We start from the raw sequence: 18215 nt of genomic DNA, 5'->3' as shown, positions 1-18215 counted from the left end.
TGTGCAGTCACCAAAATATATTAATATTTTTAATTTACTGATTGCACAATGAAATCTTTGATACTTTAATAAAATTTTGGATATGTGACTCTAATATATGTTAAAACCGCAGTCAAAACTTCTGAAATTATCAAGAGAAATCACATTATATTTTAATGAGAAAATTTATAATAACGGTTAATTATAATTGACATGAATTACCAAATTATTTTTGTAGATGCTTCAATTTCAAGATGGCATGTCAAGATACTAAAGCATGGGCCTCAGACAGTGACAATAGGAAGACTGTAACTACCAGTAAGTTTCCGAAGTTTCTCACATATATACATAAAACATCTTGTTTGAAGAGAAGCCTTATTTTTCTAATAACATCCAATATTTAAACAAAAGAATATAATTTTGAAATTCTTTCACAAATTAAAACTTACAAAACCAACCATCAAAAATTGCTTGAAAAGAAAAAAGAAAATTAGAAGTTCTCTCAGAACTAAATCAAAGACTTAGGCTATATAAAAAATTCAAGTACAAGAAAAATGTCTCAATAAATTTCAAAAATTAAAATATTGTACCTAATACGAACAAATCTTTTACCCTTGTCGATCTGAAACACTAAATAACACAAACATCAAATTGGTTGTTAGTATTATTATCAATCGATGAGCGGTATAAAGAAAAAAATTAAAAACCTAGAAATGAGTAATAGCATCAGAAATTTATCTTCAATCTTCACAATCAGCCCTATAAATAAAAGAGAAATAAATGAGAAAGTTAAAAATAAAATTGAGTTTGATTATATAAAAGAAAAAGAAAGAAAAAGTGACTTTGAAATTTGAATTCAAAACTGAAACTGAAATATAGTATTTGGGAAAATATGTTAGCTTTTCAAAGAAGCTTAACACCAACAGTTTCACTTGATCAGTACTGAATTATGTATAATATAGTTAAATATTAGTTTATTGTACTATATTACTACGTTTTTACATGTATTATACGTATTTGACTAATGAAGTAATGGCAATTGAGTGTAATTATTTGAAAAAGGAAGGGACCTTGTTGTAGTTTCGGCTTGAAAAATCCTTCAAGCAATATACTCTTAGAGCATATGCAACCATGAAAAAAATAGTTGATTCATGGGCTCTTTCCATTTTTTTTGATAAACTAGTATGCACCCCTTATTTTTTAACTCCATCAATTACTCCTCCTCCCTCAATTCATCAATTAATCCATGGATTTTCAATGGAGTTTCTCATGTCCATCAATCAATGGACCCCACAAAAAGTAACCACTTTTATTTACTTTTTTCATCCAACTATGTTATATGTTTTTCAATTTAATTATGTCCAATGCTTTTAAATTCAATAAAAATATTTATTCAAATCGTGGTTTATGCTTTCAAATTATCAAGCCGTACATTTAAAGAGATAATAATTTGACATCTATAACTATTCATTGGCTTCTATTACCCAAGTGTGCTCTACCAAGTCATTTTGGAGTATTGTATGACATAAGCTGATTCCAAGTTTTCAATATGATCCCAAAATGCTCGTTGATTTCTTCCATCACTTTATACTTGTGCGAAAGAAATTCTAACTCCATTACAATCTACCGGCCCATCATAAATATGTGATGCTGATGGATTCATTAGATCTTCTTCTACCGACTCCACAAATTCATCCTCAACTATCATGTTATGCAATATGATGCAAGTCATCATGATACTTCTAAGTGTAAAACGCTTGTGCATCTGAGAACCGTGGCGAAGAATTGCCCATCGATATTGCAAGATACCAAAACACCACTCAAAATCTTTACGACATGCTTCATGTTTCTTAACAAACAATTTGTGTGATTGAGTGGAAGGATTTGATATAGTTTTTACAAATGTTGAATACCTAGAATAAATCCCATCAACAAGATAATAAGCATTATTGTATCTTTTGCCATTAACGTGAAACACCACTGTTGGGCTATTTCCTGTGATAACTTTATCAAATACGGGAGACTGACCTAGAAAGTTAATATCATTTTGAGCTCCAGGCACACCGAAAAAACGTGCCACGCCCAAGTGTCATAGGAAGCGACGACCTCCAGAATGATAATCGGACGTCCTTTACGACCACTATAAGCTTCACCCCACCCACTTGAACAATTTTTCCACTTCCAGTGCATACAATCGATACTTCCAATCATACCTGGAAATCCTCTATGTTCACCTCTTGCTAGAAGCCTTCTTAAATCTACAGGTGTTGGAGCACGAAGGTACTCTTCACTAAAGAGTCCTTCCACTTGCTGACAAAACTTTTTCATGCACTCAAGTGTAGTTGATTCTCCCATTCTACATATTTTAGCACATTGATCAGCTGTTGCATCGTAAACTAGCATTCGTAATACAACAATCATTTTTTGTTGGGGTAGAAACCCCAATAATCCAATTGCATCTGCTTTCTGATGTCAGTAGGAATCTTGAGTACAAAGAGCTGTCATGATGCGATTGAAAACATGGGGTCGCATTCTATACCTTCGACGGATGTCGTCTTCACTGAATATTGGACGATCAACGAAGTAATCTTTCATGAGATTTTTTCCTCTCGATAGCCTTTGTCTATGATGTTTGGGAGATTTTCCAAGCCGTGAGCCGCGTACTTGTTATCACACCCTCCAAATTCGGGGTATAGATTTGGGGCATGATTAACACTAACTACTCACTAAACCCGTGCAAGCAAGATATAAATAAAATAATTACCCCGAACTACTACTACTCAGGATCTATTCAAGGTTAAGGATTGAAAATAAGAACGAAAAACCAACTTTATTACAAACCAATTTAAACAATCTGTCTCAAGAACTTTCTTTATTACAAAACATTATTCTATTCACATTTTAAACTAAACATCTATATTTCAAATTACCACTATTACTTATCCTGCTACACCTGATCTGGAAACTCAAAGCTCTCTTCTGGGATAGGGACAAACACCCTTGGTATAAGAGCGTCCCGCTGCTTGACTCGCTTATTGACTACTCGGGTTCTGATGGGTTTCATTCTCTACTCTAACTGAAAAATAATGTGAATAACAATAAAAGGGGGTGAGCCAAAATTGCTCAACAAGCCTGCAACAATATATATATATAGTGTAAAGAGAGAAAAATAAATGAACCGGTAATCTTCTGGTTTGAACAACCATCTGTTTCTGTAAAGAATAATAAATGCCATTGTTGGCGAGTGCCAAATGAACGAGACTCGAAACAAGAACCAATATTGTAATAAGTTGTAATTAATTCTAATAATTAAGGATTAAATATTTTAAATACAATAAATACTAAATATTTATTTAAAAATATAATAAGGTTTAATTAATTGTGATTAACTAATTATAATTGATTTATAATTAATTAAATCTTGTTTATTGCATAGTAATTAAACCGTTAGTCCGATTCGAGTAAAACGAAGACCCTTAGACTCAGAAAAATGAAACGAATCCATTAAAAATAATTATAAATCATAATTTCTTTCAGAAGTGAGTTGTCTTGTAGTAGTTAATTGGTTATAGGCCCTAATAGGGGTCAAATTGAGTCCAATAAATCCCGAAGAATTGTAAATCGAACCAGATAGTGTTTGTTAGCATAAGTATAAGCCTAGTATCGATTCTAAGAATAATTATAAGTCTAAAATCAATTATGTGCTTTATGTGTTATGTGCTTTATGTGATTATGTGAACTTTATCTGTTATATCATATACGCGAATCTGATAGAATCATATGGGTAGATGATTAGGGCTACGTGGTATCAATTCGAGATACGCGTATGAAGTAAGTTATCTAAACGAATGTCTTTCCATGATAGATTCAATACCACCAAGGTGATTCAAGCCAGAGGCAGAAGGCAGTGAATCATACGAGGTGAAGTGCACGCCAGGCAAGTTTTTCCCCTATTCTAAGATCAGAATAGTGAAATATACCCCACTTTCCATACCAATTACACTTTAATAATTCTTGTTCATATATACGGATACACAGTTATTAGTTCCTGGTCTATATTATTTCGATTCTTGATTTCTCCCAATTTATTGAATTCTCTATTCATATTCCAATGTTGATACCCTTACTTATAAATACTCTGATATATCCTGATATTGCGATACATCACAAGCATACCGATTATTCCGGTGTGCGGATCTATACCCAATTGCATAGACCCAACCAACATAAGGGGTACCCAGGTAACTATGGCCTCATAATCAAGGGTCCGGTTAATACCCGGCTCGTATCGTAACCATCTGGTCCATAGCTTAGCATCCGGAACAATCGGTATGCTTGTGATGTATCCCAACATCAAGATATATCAGAGTATATATAAGTAAGGGTATCAACATTGGAATATGAATAGAGGATTCAATAAATTGGGAGAAATCAAGAATCAAAATTAAATAGAACAAGAACTAATTATTGTGTATCAGTATATGTGAACAAGAATTATCAAAGTGTAATTGGTATGGAAAGTGGGGTATATTTCACTATTCAGATCTTAGAATAGAGGAAAACTTGCTTGGTGTGCACTTTACCTCGTATGATTCAATGTCTTCTGCCTCTGGCTTGATTCGCCTTGGTGGTATTGAATCTATCATGGAAAGACATTCGTTTAGATAACTTACTTCATACGCGTATCTCGAATTGATACCATGTAGCCCTAATCATCTACCCATACGATTCTATCAGACTCACGTATATGATATAACACATAAAGTTCACATAATCACGTAAATCACATAACACATAAAGCACATAATTGATTTTAGACTTATAATTATTCTTAGAATCGATACTAGGTCTATACTTACGTTAACAAATACTATCTGGTCCGATTTACAATTTTTCGAGATTTATTGGACTCGATTTGACCCCTATTAGGGCCTATAACCAATTAACTACTACAAGAAAACTCGCTTCTGAAAGAAATTATTATTTATAATTATTTTTAATGGATTCGTTTCATTTTTCTGAGTCTAAGGGTCTTTGTTTTACTCGAATCGGACTAATGGTTTAATTACTATGCAATAAACAAGATTTAATTAATTATAAATCAATTATAATTAATTAATCACAATTAATTAAACCTTAATTATATTTTTAATAATTATTTAGTATTTACTATATTTTAAAATAATTAATCCTTAATTATTAGAATTAATTAGAACTTATTACAATTTATTACCAATTATATGATTTAATCGACTATTTACGAATAATTATTCGATACAAATAACTATTACGACATTCTTCGAAGAAATAAACTATCGCTCGAATAATAATCCAACTTATCGATTAATTACTCGTACAACTACGAGTTATTCACATTATTCGACTAATTATCGAATTATTATTCATATCATTCGATATATTTTTAACCTCATTTATTACTTAATTATTAAATAATAAATAAATAAATAATCAATTTTGAATTTCTAAATTAATAAAATAATTTAGAAATTAATTATAATATTTTTCAGAATTTAAAACTAATTTTTAATAGATTTATACAATTTATAAAACTGATTTTGATTTACTAAAATATAAATAAATAATTAATAAATCAAAAACATAAACAAGGAATTGATTTCTGGGTTTTCAGGATCAAACCCGGGTCGTTTCCCGGGTCGAAATCGGGTCGTTTCCCAGGTCGAAACCGGGTCAACTCCGGGTTGATGAAGAACAAGTCGGCCGGCTGCCAGAACCCGGCACCGGCGGCGTTTTCTGACGAGTAAAAACGACGAACAACCACAACGAAAACACGGTTTTTTTCAGTCTCGTTTCGTTCAACAATCAAGCCCATCGATTTTCCCTGTCTTTCTCCTCCTTCCTCCATCGTCCCCGACGTCAGGAACCTCGCGAAAGGCGGCGGCGGCGTTTCCGGCGACGGTAAAACGGAACCCAACGGACACAAAACCGGTACCATTCGAATGAGGATTCAACGATCTACAATCCTCTAACAACAGAATCATTCAACAACTATCAAATCATCAAACCCGAATTCGAAGAAATAAACCCGAAATTTCGAATCAAAATCAATTAAACTAAAGATACAATTGATAACAAAATTTAATATAAAATCAAAAGAGCTTCACAACGGATACTTACATGTTCGATTTGGTTAACATAATCAACTTCAAAATCTGATTTGATTCCAAGAACTCCAAACCCTAATTTCAGAGAATTGGGAATTTTCCTGAATTTTCTGATTTTTTTTATGATTAATTAACAAATTAATTATCAATAAATCAGCTATTTATATTTATGAAAATAATATCCCTAGATAAAATTAAGGGGCTAATTACACATCTAATAAAAATATTTGACCCCAATTTTTATAATTTTTGGGTATTAATAATGAATTTTTAAATATCAAATAAATACAAAATAAATGTCAAAAATTCCCAATAATTATGAATATTACAAAAATGAAAAGAAAAATGATATTTGATAATTTCATGATTATATAAAAATAAAAATGTGATTTTTGTGGGGTTTTTGACTCCCGAAGGTGTCCGAAAAAGTCATTTTTCGTGAAAGAAGTAAATTTATAAAACGTTTAGATGTTCAGAATGTCGATGTGGTATAGGCCATACTTGTCAAAATAGGGCCAATGATTTTGTTTGAAATACGGGCTTTTAAAACATTGTTTGAGCTGTACGGATTTTGATATAAAACCTATAACTTATAATAAAATACTCAATAAATACCCGAAACACATTCCGATCAAAACAGACAACACGTAGTACCTAGCAGTTAGGGTTTTATGACTCAACACACTTAATCACATAATAATACACATAATTATATTTATTAGAATATAATACAAACGTAATTTCTCGGTCGTTACACTTGTGGCTCATCTGAAGTGTCGATGAACTCCATCACCATTGCCGCTTTAATGGCCATGGTATTCATGATTTCAGACTCTTCTTGTTGGATAATGAATACAACACAGAGGGGGGTGAATGTGTTTTAGACAATTTTAATGGATTTTTAATTTACTTAGACTTGGTGAATAAAGCAAACAAGAAATGTAACAATATTATGTTAACTGAACTAAAGATAGTAAACACAAGCTTTCAAAACTCACTTAATTTTATATAAAAATCAAGCTAGTGTTTTGCTACAAATTTCTGGGTTCTTGGTATGTTAAGAACTCAGCTTCTCTCTTGAGAGTTACAAGATTTTGTAGATCTATTTTGTTACACTTAAAATAAAGCATCCAGTATTTATTTTATAGAACAGTAAACACTGGTTTTACACAGCATGCAATAGCATGTACTAAACCCTACTTTTGGATAACTAAATCTTTCTATTTCTGGCTTAGTGTATCTTTGCAAATCGTGTATATCTGTGACTTTACTTTGTCAGTTAATCTTGGCATTTGATTTTGTACTCTTCAAGCTGCTTTTGTAAACTTTTCAAATCAGTGATTGATTTATTTGTTGATTGATAATCCTGGATATTTAACTGAACTGTATTTTGTACTTTGAGTTTTATAAAGAGATCTTTAGTTTGTCATATAGAGAACTCGACATCTCGATAAGTATAATGACTTATCGAGATCTCTTATTATTCTATAGTTGTTTTGACTTATCGAAGTCTCTGAGTTCTCTATAAGAGAATTAGGCTTGTCGAGGTCTCCAATCTTCATGTCTTCATTTTGGCTTATCGATATCTCTAAGTTCTCTAGTGAAGAAATGACTTGTCGATTTCTCAGAGATCTCTAGTGATAATTTGACTTATCGATATCTCAGAGATCTCTAGTGATATTTTGACTTGTCAATATCTCCAATCTTCATGTCTTCATTTTGGCTTGTCGATATCTCTGAGACTACTCTATAAGCTTTTCTTGACTTCTCGATAAGTCATTCTAGAGTTTTCGAATGACTTCTCTATAACACTTAATCTGTGACTTGTAGATTTCTTGACTTAGAATATTTTTCCAAAAACAGATTTATTCAAGTCCAAGATTCTTCACACTTTCCCTGAGCCATGATCTTCATGATCTTCTTCCAGAGTTTATGCTTAGGATTGAGACTGTTTACAAAAAAATACTCCAGTCTGATCTATTTACACTTTTACAGACTTAAGTGATATAATACAGAATGCAAACTTAGATTATCATACAACTTACTTAGATTTGTCAATTTGACTTAGTCTTGTTACAGTACAGGCATGTCTTGCACAACACTTCTTGACTGTGTTGTTGCCTCTGACTCAACAATCTTTAATGCATTCATTTCAACAAAAATATGTAATAATTTTGAGATACTATACTCAGAAGATCATGACATTATTTATGGACAATTTTTCTATATACAAATTTAGATCAAGATACGTGTCATTACGTGATTCAACGAAAATCTTATCAAAAATTTAAATTTATCCACAACCTTATCAAAAATCTAAAATATATAGCAATCTATTATTGGATATTATTTGTGTGACCATTAAATAATGGAGATGAATTTAAATTTATGATGTAAAATATAATTTTTTACTTGATGAATAGTAACCGATTAATTGATGGAGTTTTATGGGTGCATAAAAATCAACAAAAATAGTGGATTCATCGTAAATAGTAATCAACTCCATCAATTCAATCCATGAATTGATGAATCAATGAACTTCATGGGTGCATATGCTCTTAAGTAGATGTATTTTGAATAATCTTTCTGAATTTATACTAAAATATAATAACTGTAATGGAATATAATTTGATTCAACGGTAATCCCTTATTTTGGTTATTCAAAAATAAATAGTGTTATACACTAACTAAAGTACTAAATTGCTAAAATACAGTTTATAGTCTTCTTATCCTACTAAACTAGGTTTACTACCCAACTGATCCCGCTAAACTATGATCACCCCACAGTTTCTTACTAATTATTTTATTATTATTATTAATAATTTATAATTATAATATATAAATATAAATATATTAAAAGTAGAGAAATTAACAAAAATACAAATTATTCTAAGTTTTTTTGCGATTTTACTATTTTCTGATTTTTTTTGCAAAATACGGAATCAACCAAAATCAAACAGATAAGCCAACTAGTTCAATCGAATTTTTTTGGTTGTATTTGAGGTTGCATGCAGTTGTAAAAACCCGTTGAAGGTTCCATCCAGTTGATTTCAGTTGCAAAACTGCGTATTTTTGTAAAAAATAAATAAATTAAAAAATAGTAATTTTACGAAAAAGAAGTATTTTTGCAAAAGTTTTAAAAAAATGACAATATTTTTAGACTTATGTATTTTTCAAAAAATCTCCAAAAAGTATTACACAATTATTTAAATAAAATTTAAAAAATATTTAAATATTAATGGGTAAAAATTGATAAATCCCTTGTTGCCGTCCATTTTTCTCTCCGTATGGTGGCCTCGGCCGTTACCACTATCTACCTGGCATTATGTTCGGCAATATTATTATGTGGAAGTTTGGGTACATGACTGAAATTTCGATGAATCCCACGAGAGAAGAGAATAGTACATGATTTGCTGCCGCCTCACCCTAGGAGGGTGACCCTACTATACTGGCAAAATAAATTTATTCCTAGAGGACATCTAAATTTTAAATATCAGCATACATTTTCTCTTGCATCACTTGCAGTTGCACTGCTTACCTTACATAATAGGTTACAATATTGATTTGTAAATTAACATATTACTTATCTTTGAATTTACTATGAAGCTGGATGAAATTGGTGAGACCGGCAATATCCAAAAACTAAATCAACTGATTCAAAGAGATCCATCTATCCTGGAGCGTATTGATAAAATACCTTTCGTGGACACTCCGTTGCATAAAGCTGCAATTGCTGGAAACATTCTGTTCGCAATTGAAATGATGAGGCTTAGACCAACTTTTGCGCGAAAGCTGAATCCAGATGGATTTACCCCTATACAACTGGCAGTGCAATGTGATCATGACGCTCTAGTGATTTGTATGATAGATCTTGACCGAGAACTAGTACGCGTGCAAGGGACAGATTCCAACACTCCCTTGCATTGTGCGGCTGAGAAAGGAAACGTTGATCTTGTGGTTCAATTTTTGCTGGCTTGCCCTGAATCAATTCTTGATGTGAATGCCAGAAAAGAGAGTGCGCTGCATATTGCTGTTCTGCACAATCAACTTGACACTGTTAAGGTTATGTTGGAATGGTTAAAATTGCTTAATTCTGAATTTATATTGGGGTGGACTGATCGTGAAAGAAATTCTATCCTGCATGTAGCAGCCTCCAAAAACTACGTTCAAGTAAGTAGGTAACTCGTGGAAATTGTATTTAGGAATGTTGCACATGCATGGGTTTATTAATTTTGGTGGGTGTTTTACGAGCAAGCGAGCAATCTGACTATATACTAATTATGTAATTTGTACGTGAACAGATGGTGAAGATGTTGATTCCAAAGATGAATATATACGCAAGGAATTCAAGAGGCGAAAGAGCTTTAGACATTATCCAAGCTCAAACCATAAGCATGTTCCAAATTGATAAGAAAATGAAAATATTGCAATGGTGGATGAAGATAAAATCGTACAACAACTCAACACTTTACTATGACACTACCGACACTTCATCATTAAAAAAGTCATTGAAAAGTGGATTTCCATGGTACAAAAGATGGATACTAACTAACCATCGGTATATATCCCTCGTAAATAAAGATGGTATACAGGTAGTTGCTGTTCTTATAGCAACTGCTTCATATCAAGCCGTGCATTGGCTTCCAACAAATTTCGATATCAGATTTATATCTTTTGGCTCAATTTATTATCCTTTTTTAATCTTTCAATATTGCAATACAGCAGCTTTTGTTGCGGCTATGTCCCTGATTTATATGTTACTACCTCCAGGCATTTCATATCTCCTGCAATTGATTATTCCTATTATTGTATGCTACTTTGTTGGGATCTGTCTCTCTGATCTGGAAACGGGGCTATCTATGCTTTCACTTCTTTTATTTCTATGGCAATTATTGAGATACGGCAGATTGGACAGAAATGGCAAGAGGGAGAGGCACTTTTTATTGAAGCATGGTGCAAGATATAGTAAGGAACTAGAGATTAAAGGGTATCAATATCAGTAGTACCCACAGGTCAACGTATATTGGACATCGATCAGTGCTCTTAAATGTTAAAATTATGTAAACACTAACATGCAAAATACGTCATACTTATTTTGTTTCATTTTTTGTTCATTCATTGTCTAATCTCACTTATCCTACTTTTAAAAATTCATTTAGTTAATCTCTTCTCTTATTTGATTTTCATTTTTTATCATTGATTGATTATTTAACCTATTATTGACTTAGGTTTCATTCATAAATTAATGTAATATTAGCCTCAGAAAATGAAATACAACTAAGCTACTTATCGAAATTAGTTTAAACTCAAAAACATAAATGTCATAACATTTGGTCTAGTTTTGTTGATATAGGGTTGTTCACGAACCGAGTTCAGCCGAATTTTGATCGAATCGAACCGAGTTTTAATTTTTTTTCTGACGAACCGAGCCGAGCCGAGCTTTCTTAACGAACAAAAACCTGTGTTTGAGCTCGAGCTCGTTAACGAACGAGCCAAACACGAGCTTTTATTGAACAAAATCGAGTCGAGTCGAACCGAGCCGAACACGAGCTTTGTCCATCAAAACGAGCCGAGCCGAGCCGAGCTGAATTAAAAAATTCTGGTCAAAACACCGGTTGACTGTTAAAATAACAAACCAAATAATTTTATTTTTTTCTAAAAATTTTGTCATATCACTAAAATATATTGATCTTGACATCCGTACGGTTGGATCATTCATAAATATTTTTAAAAAAATCGAAACATTAATACGATACTAAACACTAATTACAAGTACAAGTCAAAATACCGGTTGACTGTTAAAATAACAAATCAAATACATTTATTTTTTTCTAAATTTTTTGTCATATCACTAAAATATATAGATCTTAACATCCGTACGGTTGGATCATCTATAAATATTTTTAAAAAAAATAAAACATGAATACGACACTAAACACTAGTTATAAGTATTGTTCAAACAAGTGGTTGATTGTCAAAATAACAAACAAAATAAATTTATTTTTTTCTAAAATTTTTATCATGTCACTAAAATATATAGATATTAACATCCGTACAGTTGGATCATTCATAAATATTTTTAAAAAAATTAAAACATTAATATGAGACTAAACACTAGTTCTAAGTATTGTTCAAACAATTGGTTGATTGTCAAAATAACAAACAAAATAAATTAATTTTTTTCTAAAATTTTTATCATGTCACTAAAATATATAGATATTAACATCCGTACGGTTGGATCATTCATAAATATTTTTAAAAAAATTGAAACATTAATAAGAGACTAAACACTAGTTCTAAGTACTGTTCAAACAATTGGTTGATTGTCAAAATAACAAACAAAATAAATTAATTTTTTTCTAAAATTTTTATCATGTCACTAAAATATATAGATATTAACATACGGTTGGATCATTCATAAATATTTTTTAAAAATTGAAACATTAATATGAGACTAAACACTAGTTACAAGTAAAGGTCAAAACACCTGTTGACTGTTAAAATAACAAATCAAATACATTTATTTTTTTCTAAAAAAATTGTCATATTACTAAAATATATAGATATTAACATCCGTACGGTTGGATCATTCATAAATATTTTTTAAAAAATCGAAACATTAATATGGGAGAAGTACTAGTCAAACTATTAGTTAACTGTTAAAATAGCAAATCAAATATATTTATTTTTTCTAAATTATTTATTATATCACTTAAATATATAGATCTTGACATCCGTACGGTTGGATAATTTATAAATAATTTTAAAAAATCGAAACACCAATCAGGAAATAAATACTAGTTACAAGTAGTAGTCAAATCACTTGTTAATTATTAAAATATCAAATTAAAAAATTAATTTTTAATATCTGAATTTTTTCAAATTACTGAAATATATATTTTGACATTCGTATAATGCAATAATTTAAAAATATTTATAAAAAATATGAATAAAAATCATAATAATTAAATATATAAAAAATAATTTTTTTTTTAATTTTTTTCGAGCCGAGCTCGAGCCGAACCGAGCTCGAGCCGAACATGCCAAAAGCTCGGCTCGAGCTCGTTTTCTTAACGAACACATTTTTGTGTTCGAGTTCAAGCTCGAGCCCTTAACGAACCGAGTTCTTAACGAGTCGAGCTCGAGCTTGTTTGCGAACGGCTCGGTTCGCGAACGGCTCTATGTTGATACATATAACAAACGTAGATTAGCTGGAGTTTCTAGCTGAGGCTATGCTGGCGAGCATACAAAGACTCATGCAACACTGCAGATAGCCTGCAAGGCAAACCATGCAACTATAATACCTACACTACTGCAGCAAAGATACAGACCAATGAAACACTTAAACAACAGAGTACCAGATGCCTAATTGGCAACAGACCTTAAACCTGACATTACTATCAGGAGCACCACTGCAGATTGCTCCTAAGATAAGCACAGTGAGTACTAATATATATCCTCCAGAGGGACATCACCTGGCCATTGTATATTATCCCTTAAACAACTCCTTTTGGGACACTTGTTGTAATGGCAAATTCAGGTTCACCACATCAGCAGCATCCTCCATATGAACCATCATTTGCGGACATTAAGGTAATTGGTAATATTGAAAATGGTGATACATCCAAGTGAGCTACACAAGCCATAAAGAAATTTAACCAGAATGAGTAATCTTGCTTTAGTTATGTCTGACCATATCCTTATGGAACTATAATGAACTACGATCTTATATTCAACAAATCCTTCTACTCAGATTTCGTCCATAACTTGTCTACACAGAAGCTATCGAATAGACTTGTAGCAGGGCTTATTTATTGTGCACGGGAAGTACTCCGTACTATTACAACCACAATTAAGAATACTTCATAATACTTTTACAAAACAATGAACTTCCCAATGAAGCAGGACTCTGGCACATAAAAAGACAGACCTCCAAGTTCTCCTTCGATAAGAACAAACAATAATACTCAAAATTATGTATGCAGAAAGATAAGGCTTTGAACTTAGTCGGCTCTGGATTGGCCAGCTCTTGAAGACAAAATGATGCCAACCAGAGGCGGATCTGGGGGGGGTCCAGGGGGGTCCCTGGCCCCCCCCGAGTTGGGGACTATTTTTGATTGCAAAACGACGTCGTTTTGAGTTTTTAATAAAATATATATATATATATAATATAATACTACGTCGTTTGCTGCATATATCAGAGGAGAAAACACATTCAATATCATTCTCCTCAATCTCCTGTGTTCTTCTTCATCTACAGACTACAAATACACTAACGCGATTGTAAATTCTTTCTTCTGCCTCCTGGACCCGGTGGTGATCTATCTTAATTTTTCGACAATCAAGATTCAAAGCTGCCATTATTAGTCCTCTGGCTCTGTCCACTAATATAAGGTAAAACCCCTAATTTCTAAATACCTAATTTTAATTTTATTTTATTTTTGAATCAGAAACTACAAATTCTTATTCTTATTTTAAAGGTCTTTAATCTTGATTCTTAGTGTTCATAGTTGGTTTTAGGATAAAAAGAATTGATTTGTAATGTAAAATACATAAAACTTGTTGCCTGAATATAATCAAAAGTTAGTTTACTAGATTAGTTTATTTGCAAATTAAAATTGTACACTTTTGTTGCAGAAAAGGACTTTGTGTAGATTGTTCTGTGACTTCTGCCATATCATATGGATAAATATATAATTCGAGATACAGGGAATGCCTCCGGTAGTGAGCCGCGTAATGTAAATATTGGCGAATCGAGCAGCAAAAGACCGCGTACGGAAATTAATGTTCCTTCTGATGATATTATAGGTGATCCAGCATTGCGCAAGCCCATCAATTCCTACGATCCAAGAATACGGGATGATGTGAGGCGAAAATATGTGTTAATAGGTCCTTGTCAGCCAATTACTCATACCTTTCCGAAAACTTTATGCGGGGACAAGGATAGATGTTTTCAAATTGAGTGGTATAATAATAGAGAGTGGTTGGAAATCATCCAGCATTTCCAGAATATGAAGTCACGAAGGGCAGATTTACCGCGTTTATGCAAAGATTGAATAGTGCCTCTGTTAGCCTCTCTTTTATGTAAGTACAAAGCATTTTAATTATAGTTTTAAAGCTGAATTGAAATCTGAATTTTAGTTTTGATATAGTAGTATAAATTAGGACCCCCCAGAAAAAAGTTTCTGCGTCCGCCACTGATGCCAACAATGAGACCATACAAGGCTAGAGCTTCAGCGAAAGTGAGAATAAGGATCATTCCAACAAAAAGCTTCGGCTGCTGTGCATTAGCCCTGCAAGGCACAATAAACTTTTGAGCACAAATCAATCAAAGCAAACCAGAAACCGTCTTCCCTTCCCCTGAATACCATACTAATTACTAAATCAGGTTTTTCTTCTACTCGCCACACCGGCTATCCCTGTCTCATGTTAAACAATAAGTGCAATTAATATCCTTTTGTGACTGCTACAAGTTTGTACAACGCGTAGTATGCACATAAGCTTACTTTGATACTAGTAACAAATTTATTCACCATTTTTCTAATTAACTATCCTTACTCTTTGCGGCGAGCTGCTGCTACTCATTCCCATTAATATCCACAAAGAATTAGATGTACGTACACATCACTAAGGATAATTTATTCACTTTGAAATCAAAAGAAAAATTACAGTACCTAACACCAGCATCACCAACAATTCCGATTGCCATACCAGCAGAAAGTCCAGCAAGACCACAAGCAAGCCCAGAGGAGAGATGCGCATATCCATCAAAAAGATAGTACGACTTCGCCTTGGGATTAATTCCTGTACTAATAATAACAGCAATAATCAAACCATAGATACGCAGCACACCAGCCATAACCACCGGCACAATTGACTTCATCACCAACTCCGGCCTCATCACTCCCATTGACCCCACTCCTACACCAGCCATAACCACCGACACAATTAACTTCATAACCAACTCCGGTCTCATCACAATTTCTTGGAAAATATTTTGTTATAAATTAATGTTAAACCAGGATATATAATATATTTAATTTTGGATCCTCCATTGCCGACTATATATGCCATATTGTTGCCTCCCTGGTTGCATATTGTTTGGCATTTACTATGTGCAAGGTTGTGTACATGTCTGAGATTTCAATAAGCAATTTGTTGCCGCCTCATCCTTCTATGCTGCAGAAAAATTTATTCTCAGGACATGTAATCTGATACATAAATATCTGCAAACCTTCTTTCTTCCTTCACACTCACACTGCTCACATTGCATGTAAATTAAATTTATCTGCAAATATTATAATTTTTCATTGAATACAAGTACTATAATGCTGGATGATGTTGCTGAGACGGGCAATGTCCAAAAACTATATCAATTGATTCGAAAAGATCCATTCATTCTAGAGCGTATTGATGAAGTACCTTTCATCAACACCCCTTTGCATAAAGCTGCAATGGCCGGAAACATGCTGTTCGCAATTGAAATGATGAGACTTAAACCAACTTTTGCGCGAAAGCTGAATCCAGATGGATTTACCCCTATACACCTGGCAGCGCAATGTGATCATGACGCTCTAGTGATTTGTATGATAGATCTTGACCGAGAACTAGTACGCGTGCAAGGGACAGATTCCAACACTCCCTTGCATTGTGCGGCTGAGAAAGGAAACGTTGATCTTGTGGTTGAATTTTTGCTGGCTTGTCCTGAATCAATTCTTGATGTTAATGCCAGAAAAGAGAGTGCCCTACATATTGCTGTTCTGCATAATCAAATAGACACTGTTAAGGTTATGTTGGAATGGTTAAAATTGTTAGATGCTGAATTTATATTGGGGTGGACAGATCGTGAAAGAAATTCTATTCTGCATATAGCAGCATCCAAAAACTACGTCGAAGTAAGTAATTCATCTCGTGGTAGCTTTATTTAATCAGAAATATTCATGCAAGCAATTTTGCATAGAGATTAATGATATACATTGATACAGATGGTAAGGATGTTAATTTCAAAGATGGACATATACGCTAGAAATTGGAGTGGGCAGAGTGCTCTAGACATTATCCAAGCTCAAAACCCAGACATGCTACAGATTGATAAGAAATTAAAAATCATGCATTGGGTGGTTAGTAAAAAATCTCATTACAATGTAACACTTTACTGTGATACAAACAATAATTCATCACTTGTGAGGTCCTTGAAAAAAGGATATCCATGGTACAAAAGGTGGATATTATCAAACCATCGACATATATCTTTGGTAGATAAAAACGGTGTGCTGGTAGTTGCTGTGCTTATTGCAACAACAACATATGAAGCTATGCTTTCCCTTCCAACAATTTTTGATTTTCATTTCATAAGTTTTGCAGCACAATACTTTTTTTTCATCTTCCAGTTTTTCAACACAATAGCTTTCGTTGCGGCCATGTCCTTGATTTATATACTACTGCCTCCTGGCATATCTTATGTGCTACAACTTATTATTCCCATTATCATATGCTACTTTGTTGGATTATGTCTCTCTTATCTACAGAGGGGACTCTTTATGTTTTCACTTCTCCTGTTTGTTTGGCAATTAGTAAGATTTGGCAGGCTGGATAGGGATGGCAGGAGGGAAAGACACTTGTTACTCAAGCACAGTACAAGTTTTGGCAAGGAATTAGAAAAGAAAGGCCATAAATATGTTTAAAGATTTTTGTTAAGATTTAAGTCTCCATTTTGTCAACCTCAATCTCAAGAAATAAGTCTCCTTTATCTTAACGTTATTCGCAGGTGTTTTCACTTTTATTTCAGTTTTACTTTTACATGATGTAGCTCAGACTTTACAGATTTTTTTTAATAGAAGTCACTATGGCAGCTTATCAAATTGTGTGACAATTCATACTACTACTATTATACACCCAAATTCAATTAAAATTTAGAAATTATGAAAAATACTAATTTTAAAAAAATAGATTTTAATAAATTTCTAAAAATATTTACAAAAATACGGTATAATTAAAATTAGGCTTATTAACCTTTTGGTCCCTGAAGTTTATGTGTTTGTCCTATCAGCCCCCGAATCATGTGGGCGTACCCATAAAACCCCAAGGTATGTA

General features: G+C 32.7%; 3 protein-coding genes across 3 annotated transcripts; 1 reads left to right on the top strand and 2 right to left on the bottom strand.

Moving 5' to 3' along the window:
- Positions 1 to 1564: 1564 nt before the first annotated feature.
- On the bottom strand, positions 1565 to 2400 carry LOC141665967 (uncharacterized). The gene is made up of 2 exons (XM_074471956.1): positions 2193 to 2400; positions 1565 to 2007 (listed from the first exon to the last, which is right to left on the bottom strand). The coding sequence occupies exons 1-2, from the start codon at positions 2398 to 2400 to the stop codon at positions 1565 to 1567; spliced, it is 651 nt and encodes a 216-aa protein (XP_074328057.1).
- Positions 2401 to 15234: 12834 nt separating this feature from the next.
- Positions 15235 to 16098, bottom strand: LOC141665966 (V-type proton ATPase 16 kDa proteolipid subunit-like). Its single transcript, XM_074471955.1, has 2 exons — positions 15797 to 16098; positions 15235 to 15415 (listed from the first exon to the last, which is right to left on the bottom strand). The coding sequence occupies exons 1-2, from the start codon at positions 16096 to 16098 to the stop codon at positions 15235 to 15237; spliced, it is 483 nt and encodes a 160-aa protein (XP_074328056.1).
- Positions 15975 to 17861, top strand: LOC141663787 (ankyrin repeat-containing protein BDA1-like). The gene is made up of 2 exons (XM_074469609.1): positions 15975 to 17017; positions 17108 to 17861. Exons 1-2 carry the CDS (start codon positions 16451 to 16453, stop codon positions 17804 to 17806), a joined length of 1266 nt encoding a protein of 421 aa, XP_074325710.1. The 5' UTR covers positions 15975 to 16450; the 3' UTR covers positions 17807 to 17861.
- Positions 17862 to 18215: the final 354 nt, after the last annotated feature.

The sequence above is a fragment of the Apium graveolens genome, chromosome 6 (genome assembly GCF_009905375.1).
Source record: "Apium graveolens cultivar Ventura chromosome 6, ASM990537v1, whole genome shotgun sequence".
Lineage (NCBI taxonomy): Eukaryota > Viridiplantae > Streptophyta > Magnoliopsida > Apiales > Apiaceae > Apium > Apium graveolens.
This window is presented reverse-complemented; position numbering and strand designations above follow the sequence as displayed.